At 40.7% G+C, this 22,095-nt stretch overlaps 1 protein-coding gene across 13 annotated transcripts in view; it reads right to left on the minus strand.

The window, feature by feature from the left end:
• The window catches only part of PRRC2C (proline rich coiled-coil 2C), a 73,209-nt gene that overhangs the window by 29,445 nt on the left and 21,669 nt on the right, over window positions 1-22,095 (minus strand). For 11 of the 13 annotated variants that reach the window (XM_062003762.1, XM_062003769.1, XM_062003767.1 and 8 more), the window contains exons 4-21: window positions 21,048-21,154; window positions 18,152-18,289; window positions 15,513-15,745; window positions 15,072-15,151; window positions 14,001-14,134; window positions 13,831-13,918; window positions 13,427-13,568; window positions 12,352-12,426; window positions 11,090-11,723; window positions 10,127-10,296; window positions 9,253-9,499; window positions 8,032-8,245; window positions 4,924-7,287; window positions 3,617-3,825; window positions 2,895-3,049; window positions 2,102-2,444; window positions 1,554-1,639; window positions 406-594 (exon numbers count right to left, since the gene is read on the minus strand). In XM_062003762.1, coding sequence (XP_061859746.1) covers window positions 406-594; window positions 1,554-1,639; window positions 2,102-2,444; window positions 2,895-3,049; window positions 3,617-3,825; window positions 4,924-7,287; window positions 8,032-8,245; window positions 9,253-9,499; window positions 10,127-10,296; window positions 11,090-11,723; window positions 12,352-12,426; window positions 13,427-13,568; window positions 13,831-13,918; window positions 14,001-14,134; window positions 15,072-15,151; window positions 15,513-15,745; window positions 18,152-18,289; window positions 21,048-21,154 — 5,608 coding nt within the window. The remainder of the gene's footprint in view (window positions 1-405; window positions 595-1,553; window positions 1,640-2,101; window positions 2,445-2,894; window positions 3,050-3,616; window positions 3,826-4,923; window positions 7,288-8,031; window positions 8,246-9,252; window positions 9,500-10,126; window positions 10,297-11,089; window positions 11,724-12,351; window positions 12,427-13,426; window positions 13,569-13,830; window positions 13,919-14,000; window positions 14,135-15,071; window positions 15,152-15,512; window positions 15,746-18,151; window positions 18,290-21,047; window positions 21,155-22,095) is intronic. The other 2 variants (XM_062003758.1, XM_062003764.1) reach the window with 2 other exon arrangements.

Below are 22,095 nucleotides of genomic sequence, written 5' to 3' on the forward strand. Positions count from 1 at the left end.
AGAACAGCTCTTAAAGCCTGAGTAAAGTAAGCTCAAGAGATAACCAAGAAGTCCCAAACCAGAAAACAAAACCAAAACTCTGTAACATATCCACAGTCTCCCAACAAAGATATCACAAATCTGTAATTCTACCCGTGCTCTAGCCTTGGCCCTTGTTCTAAACACAGCATCGGTGGACTAGGACGCTGTTCATTTATACTTGCTTCTTGAACTGAATCCCACCCCCCCCCCCCCAAAATCCCCCCTTCCTCTCTCCAAAAACCAGCTTGATTGTTTTAGGAAATACAAAAGAGGAATGCGATTGGTATAGGTCTAGTCCTAACTAACTATTCTATTCCACTATTTGCAATCTCCTTTTACTCAGCTTCAAGTTTCAAAGTTAGTACTGAAGACATGACCTTTTACCTTTTGTGCTTTGATGGGTCCAGCCCGTGGCTGTTTCTGTCTTTGCTCTTTCGGTTCTGGTAGCTTGTCAGTGGACTTCTCAGAAAGTACAGGGCCAACTTCATTGTCACTGCTACTGGAAGCTGGGGCTCCAAACTGTATGGTTTCTATACCAAGATCTACTCCACCTTCTTGCCCAGGCTTTGCCCCCTAGTTAAAAGGTAAATATTTAATGCATTTCAGAACATTTCTACATCAGTCCACTGGTACAGAAAAGAGCACAAAACACCTAATCTGGAAACCACTACAAGGGCACATTTGCCTCCTGTGAGGAAAAGCATTAGTTGTGACTGCCAACAGATTTGCAGGAGTAAACAATGTATGAATGTACACTTCCTCCGCCCCCTCATGTTCCTACTGTTTATACAAGCTCAAGAGTAAAAAAAAAAAAAAAGCAGTCAAGAAATAAGTAAACAACATCAAGATGATGAACTGGTAAAGAAGGGGGAGAGGAATAAATACCAAAGTGCCCAGATTCAGGTTCACAACCTCCTCCTGAAAGTTCAAAAACTAATTTTCAATTCAAGAGGAACAGTAAGAGATTTTAAAAGATTTCCAGATCTCCTGATGTAGTGAGTCTCTTAAGACAGTTATGTCACATTCTTACAGTTTAAAACAATGAAGTCAAGATCAAAAAAGCCCAAGGAAGTAAAATCACAGGACTTGAAACATAAAATTTATGGCTGTGCAAATTCCATGGGAAAAGTACAGCTAAAATAGCCAGAAAGCATCTACTGCTTTCTGACTTACGAGATACAAAACCCACTTAGTTCCTTGGAGACAATGTGTTTCTGTCTACGTTACTGAACTGTACACAAGCGTTCACATGCAAACTAGGCAGTATTTTACTTCAAAATGCACTGAGTAACTTTCAATACAATCTGTGAATGAAGAAGTTTTTATTAAGAGAACAGTTTTTCCACACTGCAATCACAAAAGCATCAGCCTGTATCCTGTGTTTATGTGCTATCTCCTGACTTCACGGAATTCTACACATACTAGTTGATGTATGTGCTTGCCTGAATAGTAAGTGATAATCTGTATCCAACCCCAATGAGATATAATTTGGGCAAGTTTCACATACAGCTAACTCTTCTCTTCATTCTTACCTCTGGAGATGTAGCTGAACCAAAAGATGTCAAAGGCTTGTTCCAAGCACTGACTGAAGGTGGCTGAGGTGGGCTAATGGGTCCCACTGACAATTAAGAAGAGAAAGTTAGAATTCCTCCCAATGTTGATAAATACATTCAACTAAAGTTATCATCTGACTAAGAATCATAACTTCGGTTAAGAAACTGTTAACCTATTAAGCAGCAAATTAACCTATTAAGCAGCAAACAATATGCTACCTAGTTAGCTACTTTCAAGTGGGGCAATTATTGTGTATGGAAGAAGGATCAAGCCAAACAACATGTAAATTCTTGAAGGGAGCAACGGTTGCTCATTAATAGCGAGTGAAGAACATGACAACAACATAAAATATTAACAGGACACTGTAAAAATATTTTCAGAGGTATTCATAGGCTACAATGAATCCTACATCCATAGGAACGCTGCCACCCTCTATTCCCTGTGATATCTACATTCACAGGTAGAAATCACCATTCTCTAAGTACAATGCCTGCCCTCTACCCCAAATGCAAAAGATACCACTTACATTTTTTGGAGATGTCATTTAAAACTGCTGTAGGGGGCACCTTGTTTTCCCATAATTCAGTCCCCAGACCATTGTGAGCCTGGGTGTTTTGCAGAACTTTGCCTGACACCATGTATTCTGTGCTAGCTGTCCCTCCTGCAGCCTGGTTTTGCATTGGAACAGAGGCCTGTGGCTGACCTGGAGCCTGGGTTGTACATGGAGGCTGAACCTGAGCTTGTGCTTGAGCTTGTGCCTGCTGAGCAGCTGCAGCTGCTGCCTGTTGCTGTTGCTTTTTGGCAAATCTGGGTGGGAGCTTGGAATTCTGACCTCGGCCTTTTTCGCTTGATCCTTTCTTGGTCCAAACCTGTAAGCAAAAGCCAGTTTTATTCTTACAGTATGGACACCAACTGTACACTGTGTAGCAGCAAAAAGCAAACTGATCAAACTCTGTCTTAATCTATTTTTTTAGGGGGCTATTCAACCACAGGAACAATTATTTCTCATCTAGTTCCCTCTTGGAATTGACAGATCTACAAACAATAGGATAAATCTTTAACACTATGAAAAAACGGTCTTTTCAGACTGCCAGTTCCATCTGTCTGACAGTGAGTGCCCCATCACAAAGTGGAGAATCCTAAGATAAGTGAATATTAATTTACTTTACTAATTCTGACCAATTTTAATATTAATACAACAATCTAGTTATAGTCCTAAGGTGAAAATATAGCTTCTTTGGAAGAAAGATTTTGCACACTTCATTACATTCCCAAGTACTGCAAGGAGCTTTTTTCCACTATAAATGCTGGTCTTGTACCTGCACTGTTTGTTCTTCCTTCTTTCTGCGTTCTTCATCTTGCAAGCGTTTTTGTTGCTTCTTAGACACCACTTCTGTGAAACCATCATCATTCAAGTTAGATTGGGAGTCTTCAACTACTGTCACTTCAGGGTGATCATCAATGATCACAACACCTATAGAAAAAGTAAAGGTACAGATGCTGCTGTTTTAACAGCTTCAGATGCAGCACACCAAGCCAAAGTCTGCTTTGGAGTGGAAGCTATTTCTCCACAGACATAAATGGTGGCGGCTCTGGTTTGCTGTTGAAGACAAGGAGTTAATCTTTAGGAACTGAAAAACTGGAGGTTCCTGTACCAGACTCTCCAGGAAAAAAGAATTAAAACATAATCACGAACAACAAACAGCCTTCCTGGATGCTAACTGTAAGCTTAGCAGTGATATCCACTGCCTTTGCTTATAAGGTTAAGGAAATTATTAGAATGTAGCAGAAAATGGTACTAATAACAGAGTTAAGATTAGATGATAGAAAAAATGTTTATTTATAAACAGACATAATGAGATTTGTCACCTTTTAGAGGCACATGTATTGTTAACTAGATATGAAAAAGGTCGCAACATTCAAGTACACAATTATCCCGGTCTTTAAAAAAAAATAGATCACCTCTCCTTTCCAAACATTTAGCGCTCTACCCAAAGCTAGCAGGATTACAAATTCTTGTTAGCATACTATCAATACATACTCGCATAATTATTCAGGTCAAACTGAGACAAGGCATCCACTTTTTCTTTAGGCTTCTTTGGCCCAGCCTTAGGTTCTTCTCTCTTTTTGCCACTTGCATCCTTGGTGTTCTTTTGTCCTGCAGCAGTAACTCCTCCATCTTCCTGATGTAAAGAGTTGCTGTTGGTGGGATCAATGCCAGGCACAGCTGCTGTTGGCTCTTCAAGTGGCCTAAATAGAAAAAAACCCAAAATTAATGACCAGTCACAAGGAACACTCAGGAAGGAGCCAGCAATTTATTGCAGATGCCATTAGAGCGGTGTAAGTGTCTACTGTAGGCTCCAGGCTTTTACTTTCAGCTCTTCAATGAGAAGTAGCTTAACAGCAGAAGCTGTTTTGGGGACATAGCAAATGACTTTCTGCAAAAAAGAAATCAGATCAAAGAAGGACTAATCTTAAGGTCACCTCTAGCTTGGTCTATGTATTTAGAGATAATGTTCAGTACATTTCAACTATAGTGAAGGCATCCGTGGAAAAAAAAAACAAACCCAAACCAAAGCTTACAGTATGTGAGAAAATACAAATAAGGTAAAACATACTTGCTCCATGGGTTTACTTGCCATAAAGCTCTCTAAAGCTGTAAGAGTAAGATTTGCAGCATTCTGACTGCTCTGGAACCTGAAATACCTAATTTTTGCTTCCATGTCACTTTTATGTGACTAGCCAAAGGAACTCTAGATATTTTTACATCAGAGGTTTTTAAGCTCAGACAAAATCTGAACTTAAAATACAGCACCCTACAAACACAAGAGTCCTAAAGTACAAGGCAGGAAGTCAATGAAGAAACGTCTTGTCCTGCTTCTCATTTGCCAGACTACTGTGTGCATCATGCCTATGAAACAGTGGGCAAATACTAACACTAAATAACGATCAAGTATCCACCAAAATTAGCCTAGACAAAGTTTAGTCTCAATGTGCTTTTATAAGGTGATGCAATGCAGCGATTTATGTATCAACTGCAAAAACCCTCACGTTAACACTTCCCAGCTTGCAGCCAAACCCTGAGCAGAGCCACTCAGAAATGGCACTGCAAGTCTTTTTTTTTAATTAAGCATTTTTAACTGTGCATAAAAAATACTCTGCACTTAGCAACGATTCAAGTGTCTGCATACAAACTGAAGAGGAGTACTCACTCCCAGGTCCACGTGTTTGTTTTACTCTCTTTCCTACCATTCTAAAAATCTAAAATAACTAGTTATGATTTTAAACCCTAAGAGGATGACAGGAGACCATGACCACGTGTGCTTCCTGACAGAAGTTGCTACTCACCCTCTTTTTCCACTTCTGGGTGGAGGACCACTCCGCCTTTCACTCCTAGGTCCTGAGAAATTCCTCCCTGGTTTAGCTGGCCCGTTGTTGCCACGTCGGTTCTGACGGTCTATTCCGGGCCGTTGACTAGAGAAACTTCTCTTGGCTATTTCCCTTTTTGGAGCTCCAGCATTTTCTCCTGCCTTTGCAGCCACCTGTGCTGCTACATCCGCTGTTTTCTTCTCATCCCTTTCCCGTCTCTCATTGAAGTCGCTGCTTTCTGAGGCTGTTTCCCACTCCTCGTTTGCCTGGTCTGAAGAGTTCTGGTTGGACAAGTCTGGTGTTTTACTTCCTGACACATCCACAGCAGTGTTGGAGGGTTCAGTAACTGCATTACTAACAGGGGCACTTGTTGATGAGCTGGTTACAGCCTCATTTATCTTTGATGCAGCTTCTCTTTCTTTTAGGCGCCTGAAGCGTGGTGGCTTATCTTGTCTTGGGGGCCGAGCAGGCCTTTGCCTCCGTGGCCTCTCTCTATTTGGATCGAACTTCCTCTCGAATTTTGGAGGTCTTTTATCAACTGGTATAGGACCATAATGTTCATTTCTTCTTGGAGGCTCTCCATCTTCTGGTTTAATTATCTCTGTTTGCCTAGGGTTCCACTGATTGTCTCTGTAGGCTGGTCTCCTTATTGTGGATGGACGTGGAGGACGCCCGCCAGGATCTCTGCCACCACGTCGATACATTCCCCCTCTGCCTCGTCTAGAAGGCTCTCCTTTGGGAAGAAATCCTGGTTTGGGTTTGTTCTCATCATCTCTTATGTACGTTTTCTCTAGAGACCTGTTTTCTATTCTGATACTGTTTTCAGGTTTGAAGGACAGGGGCTTTGGAGGCTTCTTGCCATCAGCTCTCTCTTCTCTCTTTGGGTGCTTGCCCTTGATTAGACTGTCTTTGTCTGAAAGCAGTGTGTCGCTTGCGCTTTCATGAACTTCGCTGTCAGAATCCGTCTCTGAACCGTGCTGTCGTCGACGTTTTGGGATTACCTCAAAGTCAGAACTCTCACTACGAGTTTCACTCTCTTCTCTTTGCCTAGCAGGCCCTGAAGGCACGTGGTCTGATCGAGGCTTAGGATCTCTGTAGTGTGGGTACTCTCTATTATGGCCTCTACTGCCTCGACCACGTCCTCCATAAGAGCCCCTGTAGCTACGACCTCTAGAATAATACTCCCCACGACCTCTGCCTCTGTACCCCTGATCGGGGAACCAGTCTCTATCCCTAGCCTCTTTCCAGTACGTCCTTGGTGGTAAACCAGGCTCTCTCTTCACTGGTCTGGTTTCTAAGCGTGGTTTCTCCACAGTCTCCTTGCTAACTACTTTCTCAGTCTGCTTTTCTTCCTTTACTGCAGTAGCTGGCTGCTGAACATGTGGCTGCTGCTGTGCTGCAGGCTGAGCAGGTGGCTGCAGCTGTACTGCAGGGGGGAGCTGTGGAGCAGCAGGCTGGGCAGCCGGGACCTGCTGCTGGACTGGAGGTGTGGGGAGCTGAACAGAAGCTTTAGCTGCAGGTTCGGTTTGACTGCTCTCCTGGCTTGCTGGTGTTGGAGCAGCATCCTGGATTATCTTCTTAACTAGAGGAGTACTGCTGGAGGTGGATGTCTCTGGCTCAGCTTGAGGCAGTGGCACTTGAGCTGCTTCCTTTTTGTCACTTTTTTCAGACTTGCTGGGTTTTTCATTAGCTGCCTTCTCCCCTTCTTTCTCCTTCCTTTGCTCACGCTCTTCTCTCTGTTCACGCTCTTCCTTCATATCTCTAAGCACAGGTTTTTTAATAGGACCTGATCTTCTTACTGGTCTATCACCACCTTCATCTCTCCTGCCATAACCTGGCCTAGGACCCCATCTTGTTTCAGACTTAGATTTGAAAGTTTTTTCAGGTTTTGGTCCTTCTAGTGTTCTATTATTGATCAAAATTTCTTTTTTTGGCTTAATCTCAAGTCTCTCAATTGTCTCCTTTGTCTCAGTAAGTCTGTTATTTAATTTTGGGATATTTGCTGCTGTCTCATTTCTCTGATCTTCTGATTTTACAGAGTGACTTGAACCATGGGAAATGCTTCTTTTTAGGGAAGAATTACTTTCCCCCACAGGCATCAATTCTTCTGGAGAGCTATGTGTAACTTTCTCATTCACCACTTCAAAATTAACTGCTGTGCTAGATGTGTCAGTTTGGAGAGGCTGTACGTCTTCCAAAGGCCTGCTTGGGAACTTTTGTACCTCCACCTCCCCTGATTCTCTGGAAAAGTCTGTCTTTGGATGAGAGTCCAACTGGTTGTGTTCTACAGGGTAAGCAGTGGCCGGGACAGCAACTCTTTCTGGCTCCAAATGTGCATCAGACCTAAGCAGAAAGCAATTAAGAATGTTAGAGCGGGGGAAAATATTTTACTCAGTTTTCTATTTCTATGAAGGATTAATGTGAGCTGTAGGAAATAACACATGTGAATTGTAGTCAATTTTACTCTATCCTGATTAAGAATCTGGTGTTAAATGTACAATTAGCTACAGAAATTCATTATTGTAAATGAGTGTACATGCAAATTTAAATGGAGTCTCCAAGTTACCCGGCTACCACACGTATCACCCACAGAGCAATACAGCAAAAAGAATTTATAGGTGAAGATACAGGGGAAGCATCTGACCTTTCATTGTGTAAAGGTCAAAAGCAACTGTCTTGGTTTATACTACTTGTATGTATCACACTGGTTTTGAAACTAATATACATTAGGCAGAACTTCTGATACTGGGAGAATGAAGAGGAGTACAACACTGTAGGAGTGTCCTACAAAACACAGATTTCAAAATATTACAGCAATCACCATTCGTCAAGTTAGGTCAAGAGTCCTAAAGAAGTGGTAAAATGTCTTTCTACAACCCTTACTACTGAGCATGTGTGTCTTTTGTTTTATACAACAGCATCAAGCACACTGTATCCCCTAATCGTAACTTCTTCGAAAGTTTTGTGTCAAGACAAGCTATATATAACTCAGTTTAAACTGTGTTTTACAATGTAAGTTACACAGTCAAGTTATGTACTGTGGATGGCTGGGAGAAGTGACATGCAGGAGTGCTAAGTCAGGCTTACCTCAAATCATCAGGCTCTTCTAACACTTTGGGAGGGGAACTAGACTGCTGAGGTTCTGCATGAGGGTACGGATCTGACCCCCACATCATGCGAGGCTCTGGCAAAGGAACAGTGTGCTCTCTTGCTGAGCGAGCTATATGTTCGAATGAATCTGAACTAGTTGCTGATCCCTCTATCTGGTCTCTTCTCATCAGTGGTTTGGGAGGCATAATTCCTGTAACAGATTTAAGTTCAACAACTGAAACCAGTTTAACTCTAGCAAATAAATCCATCTCAAGACTAGCAAAGTATGTCAAGAGGTACAGAAGAATGCCATTCTCTCTCCTCTGATCTCCTTTCCTCCAAATGTTCACTTAGTGCCAACTGGTCCCAGAATGACCAAATCTTATTCACCACTAGTACCCTTTGTACTAACAAAGGAAAAAACTGTCTGCTTCCACTATAATGGGAAGAACCAGGTCTGTACACTTGTAAACTTGTGGATGAAGTTTCTGCCATAAGGACGGAATGGCAAAAGGCCAGGAGTGTACACACGTGGTTTTTTGTACTTCATGAAGGATTCTGGGTTTTTTTTGTTTGGTTTTTTTTTTTTTTGCTAACATTTAAAAGAAGTTGTACAGGTTTTACTGTCTTTGCTTAGCCTGCCGTTTTCTTTGTTCATTCCTTGTCCATTCACTGGATCCCCATTACATTACATGCCAGATTCGTATTATTTATGCACAATAGCTTTCCTAACTGCAAGTCAGATGACCATTCTACAAACTAAGAGACTTTTCAGTGCCAAGAATCTGCAAATGCAAATTTCCTAAGACTCCAGAGGTGCTAATACATACTATAAAAATAACCACATTTCATGGGGTTTCTTAGTAAGCAGTGAAGTATTAAGTACTAGCATGTAACAAAACACAAAGGTTAAATACACATTTTTCTCAGTCCAATCCAACTCACACTAGTTTTAGTATCTGTTACAAAGCAAGACTCATGCTGACACTCTGAATACCTTCTTAACTGTCACTAACACACCTGCAAAGTGATTTTACTTTATAGTAAAAGTCATACATTGGCATGTGACCATAATTTTTCCAGTGTTAATAAAATCTATTTTGTCTCAATCATTGAAATAATGTAGTTTTCTTTTTAAAAATCCCATCCATTTGCTGTTACTATACATAGTGTGGTTAGGGAAAGATTAACAGTCTCAAAACACTGTTAAGATTTTACCTGGATGAATAGGAGGCATGTCCATTGCAGGTCTTCCTGACATCATTCGTGGGTCCATGTAAGACTGCATCATAAGCCATCGTGGATCAAAGCCCATTGAAGCTAAATGCTGAGGATGTGGCTGCATGGGCTGGTAAAGGGGTCGATGCTGGGGAGGTGGAACAGGGCCACTAGAAGGCTGTGAGGGAGCAGACTGTGGAAGGACACCTTGCTGTTGTTGCTGCCACTGCTGTTGTTTCATTTGCTCCTGTATAACAAAAAACAGTATTAAAAGATTTTGTATTATGTTGAAGAATTGTGGAGAATTCAAATACTCCCTGGAAACAACCAGCAGAGTTATCACCAGGACAGTAAGCATTTGGAAAGTCCATCACAAATATGCACCAGAATGAACTAGAAGGGAGAAAGCCAGACTGGAGAACTTAAGAGTACCTGCAGTTTTGCTGGTGTTCAGTTGAGACAGAACAATCTATGCTTCATGCATGTCATTAATGTGCAAAGTGCTCTTCAGACTACAGGACCTAAGTCCAAATTACATTCGTGAGTGTTACATTCTTTAAAGGAAAGTTGCACAAAAAGACCATCAGACCCCAGGTTCCACAGGCAACAACAGGGCAATGCTCTGCTGCCAGCAACTGATGCAAGAATGGCCAGTTTTAAAAGCACCTCTTGCCTTCTGCTCACTTACCTACTTTGTAAGCAACAAAGTGCTTTGGGCAGAGTAATTCCTGCCAATACCACACGTTATAGAAGGAAGCTGGAAATCAACAATTTAGGCTTTTTGAAAGTCACATGGGCACATTCTTATTCAGAATGAGGTGGAAGATATCATCTTTTTAATAAGCTCCCTTCTTTTAATGAACTGGTCAGTTACCTGCTGCCTCTGAAATCTTGGTGGCAATGATTTCTGGAACTGTTTAGAATAGCCTGAGGAAACAGCAGGACGAGGCTGAGATCCCGAGTCTGGCTCACTTTCATGAGACACATGTGAAACCTCTTTTTCATTCCGGCCGCTATCTTGCCGGGTAAGGACTGCTTGCTCTTCTGAAAAAAAACACAAAACAAGTGGGAGACAAGAGTCAATCTCAAAACTATGAGAATTTCACCAGAATATCAGATAAAAGATGCTGTTTTAAATGAAAACTGTCTGTCTTCTCTAACCTCAGTGTCTCAGCTTCCGAAAACAATAAAAGGCAAAAAACATTAAGAACAACACCTCAAAACAGAACAATTGCTGCTAAAACATCACTCAGTGTCTCTTGAAACTCAAATACACTGGGTAATCCACCCCTGGCATTTACATTGTAACTATTATGGCATTTTAGAAGTGCTGCATCAATGCCACTGTATTGCATATGAATAATTTTTTTTTTAATGAATGGTTTGGTTTTACAGTCACTTTCAGCCATTTAAAGGATAACACAACCGTATTAAGCATAGTCTAACAGTTCTCTTGTGGCACTCAAGCTCTACTACAAAAGATGCAAGTTTAAATACATGCTCTTTGTGTCTATTTCTCTAGACTTGGTGAAAGAACAGAATAGTTGAGAATTTACACTGCTTCTTTTTCCTGCTGACTGTCCTTCAGGAAGAAGAGAGCCTGCTTTCCTTTCTGTATTCTTCAAAGTCCAGCCCAAATCACAGAACCCAATTTTTCCTTTAACATTTTGATGAGTCGGGTCTAGCTTATAGGACAGTTAACAGCTGTAGTGTGCAAAGAAAATAAATGGTCTAGATGGACTAGGTTAATTAGGTATGCAAATTAGACTCTTAGATTACAATTATGCTCTGTGCCTTAGCTTCAAGATGGACAACTGCCACTTGCATGCAAGCATACCTTTTTCTTCCTTGTTATTCTTGGTTTCACTTTCTTGTTTTTCTACTACAGGTGTTGCCACGGGTTCTACAGGTTCAGGAACCTCATGTACTGGTTTCTCCTCTTCCTTCTCTTTTTCACTGTCCTTCTCTTCTTTCTCCATCTCCTTTTCTTTCTCTTTTTCTCTTTCTTGCTCTTTTGCCTTCTCCAGTTTTTCTTTTTCTTCTTTTTCCTTTTCTTTCTCCTTTTCCCTTTCCCTCTCTTTTTCCTTCTCCTTCTCTCTCTCTTTTTCTCTTTCCCGCTCCCTCTCCTTCTCCCTCTCCCTTTCTCTTTCCCGCTCCCTTTCTCTTTCTCTCTCTCTCTCCCTTTCCCTTTCCCTCTCTCTCTCTTTCAGAGGGTCTTCCCGGGAGGGCTTTGTTACGCAGCCAAATTTCTCATTTAACCGTTTTAGCTTTTCAGCACAAGCTGCTTTTCGTTGCTCTTCCATTCTTCTTTCCTCCTCTTCTCGCCGCTTACGGGCTCGCTCAACTGCAGCCGATATCTCTGTCTGCTGTCTTCTCCTCTGCTTCCAGATTTCATCTTCATCTGGTACTGGCTTAGGGGGAAAGGGTCCCTGCCTTCCAGGTCCTACCTGGCGATCAGGGGGAGGAGGGTGCTGAAATATTAAAATTAGTTAAATCAAGTTGAACACGTTATTAGAAAACCAGTCCGTTGAACATATTAAATTTTAACTACTTGTTGACACATATATTCAATTGGGCTCATGTCACTCTTCCACCTCATCACTAAGGCAAACTGACAGCAAATACGACAAACATCCTTCAGATTTGGTTACAGGTTGCTCTAAATTACAGAGACTTGTGACAGATCTCAAACAGAGGTTGCCCCAAAGAGCCAATGAAATTCAAGGTAGCTCAGGATAACAGAGATTTTAGTAAGGATTGATGAAAAATGGTAAGAAGCTTCTACACCTATGTTTCACTTTGGACTGTTCCCATGCCTCTGTCCTCTTTAGTTCCCAACTGATGTCAGACAACTGAAAGCCCTTGAAGTTCTCATATACTTCATACACTACTTACAAGATGGCTGCTTTACACTATTAGCAACACAGCTGTTTTAGGGTCCCATTGTCACTGATCCCAGGCACTACAATCATTTTACTTGATAAAGAAAAGGCTTATCCCTATGTGAAGCACATTTTTCCTCTTCTTAGCCTAAACCTCTCCACCACAGCATTAAAGAATTTAACTCGGGGAAATAAGGACAACTCTAATCTTTCTTACCGGTGGTAGAATAGATTTTGGGTGAAGAGCGGGACCACCTCTTTCATGTATAGAAGGCTGTGGGGGACCTCGATCCTATTGGATCAAACACAGTGATCTGGGTTAAACAAGCTCATAGCAAAAGTCAAGTTGACAAATATTACATTTACTGTTTTCTACTGCATTAAGAAAGTACATGTAGAGAACCATCTGCATGTGCTACAAACCTGCCTGCAGAGCAAGAACATTTTCACTTTCTGAATTGAGCCAAACAATTGCTTAAAAAATTCACGCATCCAAATTTCAGAGTTTGTTACTGCACTGCTTTTCTTCAGAGCCAATGTAGCATCAAACCTTGAGAGACAACGTGGTCTTTATATATACAGAATGTGCAAGTAAAATACATTCAAGACCCCCTGTCTTAACTATTACTGGTATCAAGACAAAATGTTTTGGGGAATTTTTCAGGCAAAGCCAACAGCATCTTTTCCTGGGAAAATCGACCAACCAACAAAACCCAGGCCTGAAGCAGTCATAAGCTGAGGTGACTGCCAATCTTCCTCTACAAAAAGATAAAACAAAAACCAAAATGGCTGAGCTGATGAATTTTACGTAATCAATATAAATTCTGCCTGAGATGTCAGAAGTGAGATGACATTACTGCTAAGTTCCACTGAAGAAAGTTGGTCATTAAACCACAACACTCCCTTGCACTCAGGAAAAATGTGTGGGCCACCTGAACACTATATACTCTTTGCCACTATAAAACAAGATGGACATCAGAACAACTTCACTCAGTTACAGAGGTGGACTGACAAGAGTTAAACCTTGTCAACTGAGTCGCAATAACTGACACGAGTTCTCATCCCCTCACAATTAGAACACACTGAAGACATGCTATTTTGATTTTGTGACCAGAAGCAGCTAAGTTGGCTAAGCAGGATCTGATCAGTTACTACAGCTCAGATAATGCTTGCAGTAGCTAAGGCTTTAACTCATGTTCATAACTTTTAGTTGACCTGACAGTTTGGAAAGATCCCCGAGTTGGACCTTTCCTGACAAGGCTGTTCCCAGAAGAGCTGAAGAACACACAAACCTGATCGAGCTGAGAACTTTTGCTATAAGACCCTTTAGTTGCTGCTGTGGAAACCTGGGCAGAAGACTTAGCACTCGTCTGTTCTTCTGCTTCCTTCTGGCCATCAGGACTTTGAGAATCTTTTGATGGTGTTTGTTCATCACTACAGACAAAGAAAAAAGAAAAATAGAAAGTATATTCCATACAAGTATTTGGTGATTTATCTTCTATCCTCAATATTTCTTAGCAAGGATGACTTCTACCACACTGAGGTGACTGGAGTCACCAGTTATGCTATTTAATACAGTATTAAATTACTGAAAGAAGTGTTACTGGAATGAGTGCTTGCACTGAATTCATTCAACTTTCCCAAAAGCTAAACTGGTTAAGTGGTATTCACATCCAACTGCCAACACCAAACTCACCCACTTTCCTTCTCTTTTTGACTACTTCCTTGTTCATCATCATCACTGAAGTTCAGCTGCTCAGTGTAATCCACTTCACTTTGAGCACCTATGCATAAGGAAATATTCAATTAATCTTTTACAAAGGTTCCACGTGCAAATAACAGAAATCACTAATCTGATGTTCTTACCTGCCCAGCCTTCATCAGCCTCGGCATCTAGATTATCAAATTTATCAAGTTCTTTAAGCTCACTGGCACTAAGAATGGATGGGCGCTCAATAGGCTCTGAACACCACGAAGGTGGTCCTCTTCCCCTTGGCCCTCTAAAAAAAAAAAAGAAGAAAAATAAAGGCCACTGTCACTTCTGATCCACAAAATAACTAGATAAAAGGTTAATTTGTATGATAGGTATTTGAAGTACATGGTACTGCTCTCTCAAACACAATACAAATGTGAACTATCACCCACATGTGTGACTACTGTAGTTTAAATAATTACTGCTACATCATCAGATGGTTCTTCACAGAAGATTAGATGCTATCTCCTTGCTTGCACACTTGACAAACAAGCCAAGCATCAGTTGACAGAAGGAAACTATAGGCATAGTAGTTTCCAAACAAAAATACTGCATAGATCTGGTATCCTTAACATCAATTTATCTACATTGAAGATATTTCTTTATACTTATCAAGCCTTCCCAATGTCAAAGGTTCTGTAACTTCCCCCTACTCCTATACTCAACTTCTCTGCCACTTTTCTCAACCTTTTTGTCCTCTTCCTGGTCTCAACAACAGATGATCTGTCAAAGTTTGTATTCTACTCCCTATACTATCCCCTACTTCCTCATATATGTGCACAGCCATCCTCAACTAAAGAGAAATATACAGAAAGGAGAAAAACTAATTTTATAATGCATGACAGTTCTACTTTAATTGGAATTAACCAGGAATTCACCGCTTTCATTATAAAAATGAAGTCAAAATACCGGTTGAAGATTCAAAGGTATCCCCAAATGACTCCTTCCCAATCAAGACCCCTGTAATACACAGAACTCCCTCAAGTTTTGCAGCTGAGCTGTCAAACATGAGCCACTCCATGGCACTGCTCCACACAAGACAAAACTTGTGAGACTAACCAGTGGCAATTCTAACACTGTATAACCATAATCAAGACACCCAGAGCAATTTCCCCTTTTTTTTTTTCTCCATTGAGTCCCAGAGCTCATACCCACACAACAGTAACACTCGTAAGGTTTCTTACCTGCTAAGCTCAGAATTGGGAAACCTTGTTGGACCTTGTATGGAAGGAGGATATGCCATTCTAGGATACTGATTAAACATCTACGAAAGGTTTAAAAACAGGAGTCAGTTGTCAAAATAACACCACTGCATTAAGCATAGTGAGATAAAGAAATAACAATGGAAGTATAGCAAGACTCTTTGCGCAAGATAGTTTCCTTAATATCAAAAGCCTGTGACAGAGCCACAGAGTGGAGTGACTGCAAGTGTTAATCAACCTCTGACAAGTTCAAACTCAGTGTGGCAGGAGCGGCAACAGGAAGCTACATCCTTTGAGGTTGCAATCCCACCCTTCTGGCACAACTGCTAAGTCTGCCATGGAAGCAGAAGAAAGGAGCATAAGGAAATCACAATAGTGAATAACCTCTGCTGCTTAAAAACTTCTCATGTAACCATCACTTACATAAGGTGGCATCATTGCTCTGTACTGAGATGAGATAGGTGGTTGCTGCTGGCCGTTCATCTTGGGCTGAGGGACCTGTGGTAACCGCACATCCCTCTTCTCTGTTGCCTTCTGGCTATCATTTTGTTCTGTTGGTGTAGCATTACCATCTTCTTGTCCAAGAGCCTTAGATTCTTGATCAGTCGGAGAATTGGGTGAGTTGCTCTTATTACCATCTCTCCAACTAGTAGCATCTGCATGGACAGAATCAGTAGGAGAGAAAACAAGAAAAGACTTTAATATAAAGACTTTAAATTACAGATTTACAGATAGGCATGATGAAAAACACATTCTTCCTAACCAGTTCTCAGTGACAGTGATGTGTGCAGACACATGTTCATATTTATTCCTGAAATAAGCAATGGCCACTTGAGAAAACAGAGGCTGTTTTCTAATCGTCCTCAATCCTACATCCAGCTGTGTTCTTGAAGGGTAAGTTACATTTAAAGACTCTTCCAGTTGTCCTACTCTACCTTTCAAAACATATGCAATTTAGGAAAAACACTGATAACAGCACAGGAGAGAAAACAAATTTAGCTGTTCTAAGTGGGCCACTGTTGACTCAGTGTGAAGATGCTGTCAAGGGAAAGATCATGCTTCTTAAGCAGCAAAGGCTTACCATGAAACTCTCAAAACTACATTTACCTGCAAATTATCTAAGTGAAGTCAGATATCTAGCGTGGCTTGTACCTGTCATAAGGATGGAATAGAAGTGATGAGGGCTGTACTTCTGGGTGTGAATGTCTAGCCGAAAGTAAGGAAAAGTAATGGATCTTAATGATCTATTACTTGTGCCAGGCAGTCCACTCATGTATGAGCTTCTGCCTGGGTTAAGAATTAGTCAGGACACAAAAAAAAAAAAAGAGCAAACTTAGCAGCAGTGCTCACATCCACGGGGAACAACAAAAATTCACAGATGCATATAACATAATGTTCTTTTAAGAGCACAAACCCTTTGAGTATTAAACTACACTCCCAAGTATCTATTACAGTTCTTTCACTTATCTTTGCTTGGGAACACAGCTGCTGAAGGGGCAGTACTCGCCAAGTTTGCTTAGCTTTCTGCTCTCAGACCTGAAAGAAGGGCTTAATATAGCACATCCAGTGCTGATCAAACCTATAACTGCCTGCAGAAGGCTGGAACAGACACGCATAGCTATTTTTGTAATTTGGTGTCGGAGATCTCTCAGATTTCTTGACAACTTATTCTTTACACCAAAATCAAGTGAGGAACTGAACAAGCACATAGCCCCTGTCTGCAGGATCTGACAAACAAATCAAAGAAAATGGGGGCCTATAAAACAGAAAAGAGTTAAGGAATTCTGTGCCTAGCACAAGCATGTGGTAGTGCCACCCACAGAGTGGGAAAGGATCCCTAGTCCATCAAACCTGATTAAAATCAAACTTTTAAGGAAAAAAGGAATCCTGCTTTCCACCAAAAACAAACACAATTACAAATGCTTCCATATTAAAAGGGTCCGGGACAGCAATACACACTTCTTGGCTGAGATATGGAAATCCAGATCTGTTATAGTTTTTTCACCACTTCTAACTCCCCACAGCTAAAACAGATCCAGCGAGTCAGAGTAACCCAGTCATGAGCCAAAGATGTCTTTCAAACTGCAGTCCTATTTCAGTGTCCTGCAGATTGAACTTCCTATTCAGGATTTTTCAGGTTATTTTCTTACGAGTATTAACCATTTGGGGACAAACCAAATTACGATTTTAGTTAATCTTAGGAGAGTTCTTTAAATACATACTTTAGCCATTGTGACTTTTAGTAGCTCTAAGAAAATCAGAATCACAGAATGGTAGGGGTTGGAAGGGACCTTTAGAGATCATCTAGTCCAACCCACCTGAAGAAGCAAGTTCACCTAGATCAGGTAGCATAGGAACACGTCCAGGCGGGTCTTGAAGACCTCCAAGGAAGGAGCCTCCACAACCCCTCTTGACAGCCTGTGCCAGGGCTCCCTCACCCTCATAGTAAAATAATTTCTTCTTATGTTTAAGTGGAACTTTTTGTGTTCCAGCTTCATCCCAACACCCCTTGTCCTGTTGCTAGCTACAACAGAAAAAAGGGATGTCCCAACCTCCTGACACCCACCCTTCAGATAATTGTAAATGTTAATAAGATCTCCCCTCATCCTTCTCTTCTCCAGACTAAACAGTCCCAGTTCCTGCAGTCTTTCCTTGTGTGAAAGATGTTCCAGTTCCCCGATCATCTTGCTGGCCCTGCACTGGACTCTCTCCAGCAGTTCTCTGTCCCTCTTGAGCTGAAGGGCCCAGAACTGGACACAGGACTCCAGATGAGGCAAGGGCAGAGTAGAGGGGGAGCAGAACCTCCCTTGACCTGCTGGCCACATTCTTCTTGATGTCAGTATTGTGCAACATACAAGTGTTCCTTGAAGCACAGACTAGGTTTGGAAAATAGAAAATAAACTGCAGGATAGGACTGAATACCCCGTTTTCCACACATTGGAAATACAGTGAAGCAGAAGAAAATTCCAAAATTTGTTTTGTACTGGGTACAAGTAATCTGATAATAAACAAGGTCCACACAAATCCATACAATTTCACCAAAAAGCGCAGTATATACTTACTTTGTGGTCGCAAGTTTGGTCCTGATCCATGGAGCTCTTCAGGACCATCTTTCTCTTTGCCTGATTTTTCCTGATCCCCAGCTGCCGGCAGACTGGGAAACTCTTGCTGGAAATAACTATTTACTTGAATAGCTGGACCTACACAGCAAGATATCCACAAAGTCACAACAGTTCAGGAAGTGATAAGGATGAGTGATCATCCTTCAAAAGTCACATTAATTTACTGGCAACATAATTCACACAAACAGTGAAATCTTTGTAAAGCATCCACATCTGCCATTGAAGTTGTGAAATTTACTAAACCAACCATTACAAGCATCAGAGAGCAATAATGGACAGTGGAAGATGATTTAACATAAGGAGTACCTAGTCTGCTCTGTTAACATCTTTTTTCTCCTCTCCTTCCAGACAAATATTTCCTTCCTTTTACTGTACAACTATAGTCACCTCAAGAACAGGTAACTATGTTATTACAAAAGCCCTTCAGTTTAATTACTGTTCTAGTACCAATTCTTCAGGGCTTCAAAAGGCCAGTTTTTACACTATCAATTTCTTCCCCTCATAAAGGATTTGACCTCTTAGGTCAATAGCATTTTGGTACCAAATCACTGATCATCTTACTGAAAGATTATTTCTGTTCCAACAACCTGAATAATGTCTTTTTCCTATACCTGTGTTTACTACTGGCTACTGTAAGAAACATTACATCAGGCCATACAGACTATAGGGCAAACTCACAAAATGAAATCTAAACATACACAGTTTTTTTAAATCTAGAAAAAGCTAGAAGCTGGAAAAGCTTCTTTTCTCTCTGATCTGTGAAAGAATCCTTCATAACAATAAAAGAGAAGGATCCTGATATGTTTTTTTTCAAGATTCAGAGTCAAGTACAGGATAAACTCTTTATTCTTTCTTTCTTTGTAAAGAAAACCATGACAATAAGTGTGATTATTTATCCCTATGCCTACAAATTACCTTCAAATATTTCAATCTTAATTCCAACTTCAAGTGTAACAGGTTGACTTCCTTTTTATTAGTGGACATTGAACTCTTGACGTTCCCCAACAGCTACATTCAATGTCTTGCTTCACAGGCTTGAAAAACAGAGTCACGCTAACTAGATGGCCTGCCAGGCAAGGGAGCCTCTTCAGAGGTCCTGTGGCACACAATATTCCTGAGTTTTATGAATCTTGAAAAATGTTGTCTGCTCAAATTGTCAGTTACAGCAACAATGTTTTAATTGTAAAGTAACAACACCCTCAGCAATCAGCTTGACAGTGCTTAAGCTATCATGCTGAAATAGCCAGGCTGTCAGACAACAGTTCAGAAAAGTTAAAGGAATTCAAAGATATTATGGTAGCAACTAACCTCAACTTTTAGCCAATGTCTAAGCTGAAAAAACAATCCATGCTGCTATTACATTTTAGAAGTCTTTCTTTTCTACATGGCCACCAACCACATCAGAGAATGACTTTGTCTTGCCTCACTCAACTGTAGTCTTAGAAGAGCAAGAGGCAGCTGGCTGAAATACTGCAGGAACATTTATAAGCCATCCAGAAAAACTACCAAGTTCCACTAGCCAACTGCAGATCAGGAAAATATGAGCACAACAGGTGTATCTCCAGTTTCAAAATGAGGAGCACAGCAAGCAGCTGATGCCATTCACATTCTATATTTCTTCTTGAAACAGCAAACCCACTACTGCATTAATTGAATTAAATGAGGGTGCCATCTGGGCTTGGCACACAAGCTGCCACAGTAGCTACAAAATAATTAGCTAAATGCATTTTGAAGCCACTGAGCCGAATCACTATTTCCAGTGTCACAGAGATGATATTACCAGCTTCTGTAGAAAGGCTGGTATGCAGATCAGTTTGCATCAATGTTAATTCCTTTTTTCATTCTACAAAATTTGTGCAGAAACTTAAAGGGGTTCCTATATTTGACAACAAAGGAAACACTGAACATGAAAGGAGAGCAAGAAGCAGAGAATCTGGAGCTGTTATTTTTAATGCTTACTGAAAAAATGCAAAATTATTAGATATGAGACATTAGCAAACTCCACATAATGTTTTGTTACCTCCACACATCTCAGATTTTACTACTCTAAAACCTCTATCCAGAAGAAAGCTCACTTCAGCTTCAAAGCCAAAACTATTTTATAGCCATACAAAGCTTGCAAGTCTCAAATTTAAGGAATAAAACATGCTGTAGATTATTTTTTGTAAGACAGATAACCTCTCACTCTACAAGAAATATTAAAAATCTGCTAGAGATGTCACTCTTATCTTACAAGTGTAATGAAAACACTCAAGCTAAGAGACATGCCGCTAATGGAAATAGCTCTCCATACTTTCATACAATTATGTTAAAAACACCCAAAACACACCTTTAATGCTTTTCACCAAAAACCCTACCTCAACACTACCATTCTAAAAATAAAATAACTAGGTCTGGCTATTGCTGTAGCTGACATTGAAACATAAACAAGACTAAATGTATTTTTCAGGAAATGATCCAAAAATCACGATCCGAATGACCACTAACCACTTACAGTTCTACTTCCCATACTGAAATCATATGCATTATAATTACTGACTGAGAGCTTCCCTCCTAACCACAGTCACGTTCAACATCTGATAATGTCAACAGCATTTCCCTGTCAATTCAAAAGAAGCCAGCCCTTTACAAGGCAGTCAGATCTGCTAATTCAAGCTGGAGCCTACCTGAGTGACAGGGGCCTGGCTCATCTTCCAGTAAAGAAAGTTGCTTACACAATAATCATAGCCTCAACTGGTCTGGTCAAGACTCAAGTAGTTACTGAACCTGTGGGTCTCTGAGCAGCAGCATTCATTGATAGACCAGTAAAATCACCTCTACCTTGAACATCACTTACCATCTTGTCCACCTGGTTTGGTGTTGGCCCAAGATTTGACAACAGGAGCTGCTTCTGGAGGAGCAGGAACAGCAGGTTTTGGCTGTGCCTGCGGCACGTCTGGCTGTCTGGAATGAGAGGAAAAGCACTTGTGAGTGAGTGCAGATCATCAGGATTACTACCGCAAAACAAATGAATGATGAGGTAGCTATGCAGCTCGAGAATCTCTTAACTATTTTGCTGCAGAAAAAGCATTTTCTTTTATAAAAGGAGCTGTTATAGTAACAGATAAAATTGGATTCAATTAGCTAATTCTTTCAAGAGTAGATTTCCTAAAGTGTAGAGGAATAAATGAAAATGATTAAGAGATGTAGTCAGGCATGATTAGTTACTACTTTTGAAGTAGCATATTCGACAATCAACAAAAAGGCTACAACCATGGGAGGGAATAGTGTTCTCTCATCTCAGAAGCTAGTGGAGAAAAGAATTTAAAGACCACCATGAACTGAGAGAAAGAAGGTAAATACATGTCAGAAATTATGAAGTAAAAGGAAGCGATACGGAAAGATGAAGATATTAAAAATTTATGGGTACCGTGAACTAAAGCCTAGAAGTCTACTAAGTCTCAATTTCCCTGTCCTAGCAATGTAGAGGCAGACATAAGCACTCATTTTATCCAATGCAAAAAACAGGGATGTTCTAGAACATCTTTCTAGTCCACAGATTCAGTGGTGCTGTTTAATTTCTTTCAAGAACAGCTATTTCTGAAATCTGCATATTCTGATAACTTAAGATTCCAAAGCATTACCATCTACAAGTCAAGACCTCTAGCTCATTAGTAGCAACTGTTGATTAAACAGGAATTACAGGGCAAATTCCATAGTCTAGAATCACTTTATTGTAGCAATAAAGAGGTAACTAGTGCATTATCATACCAGTTAACTAGCAATAAACATTTGGAAATACTTTAAATGGATCTAAAGTAGTCCTACATTTCTGGAGACTGGTACAGAGAGGTCAGTTTCATTTGGATTCTGTGGCAATCAGGACAAAGCACTACCTGATAGTC

The sequence above is a fragment of the Colius striatus genome, chromosome 10, assembly GCF_028858725.1.
Source record: "Colius striatus isolate bColStr4 chromosome 10, bColStr4.1.hap1, whole genome shotgun sequence".
In the NCBI taxonomy this organism is placed as follows: Eukaryota; Metazoa; Chordata; class Aves; order Coliiformes; family Coliidae; genus Colius; species Colius striatus.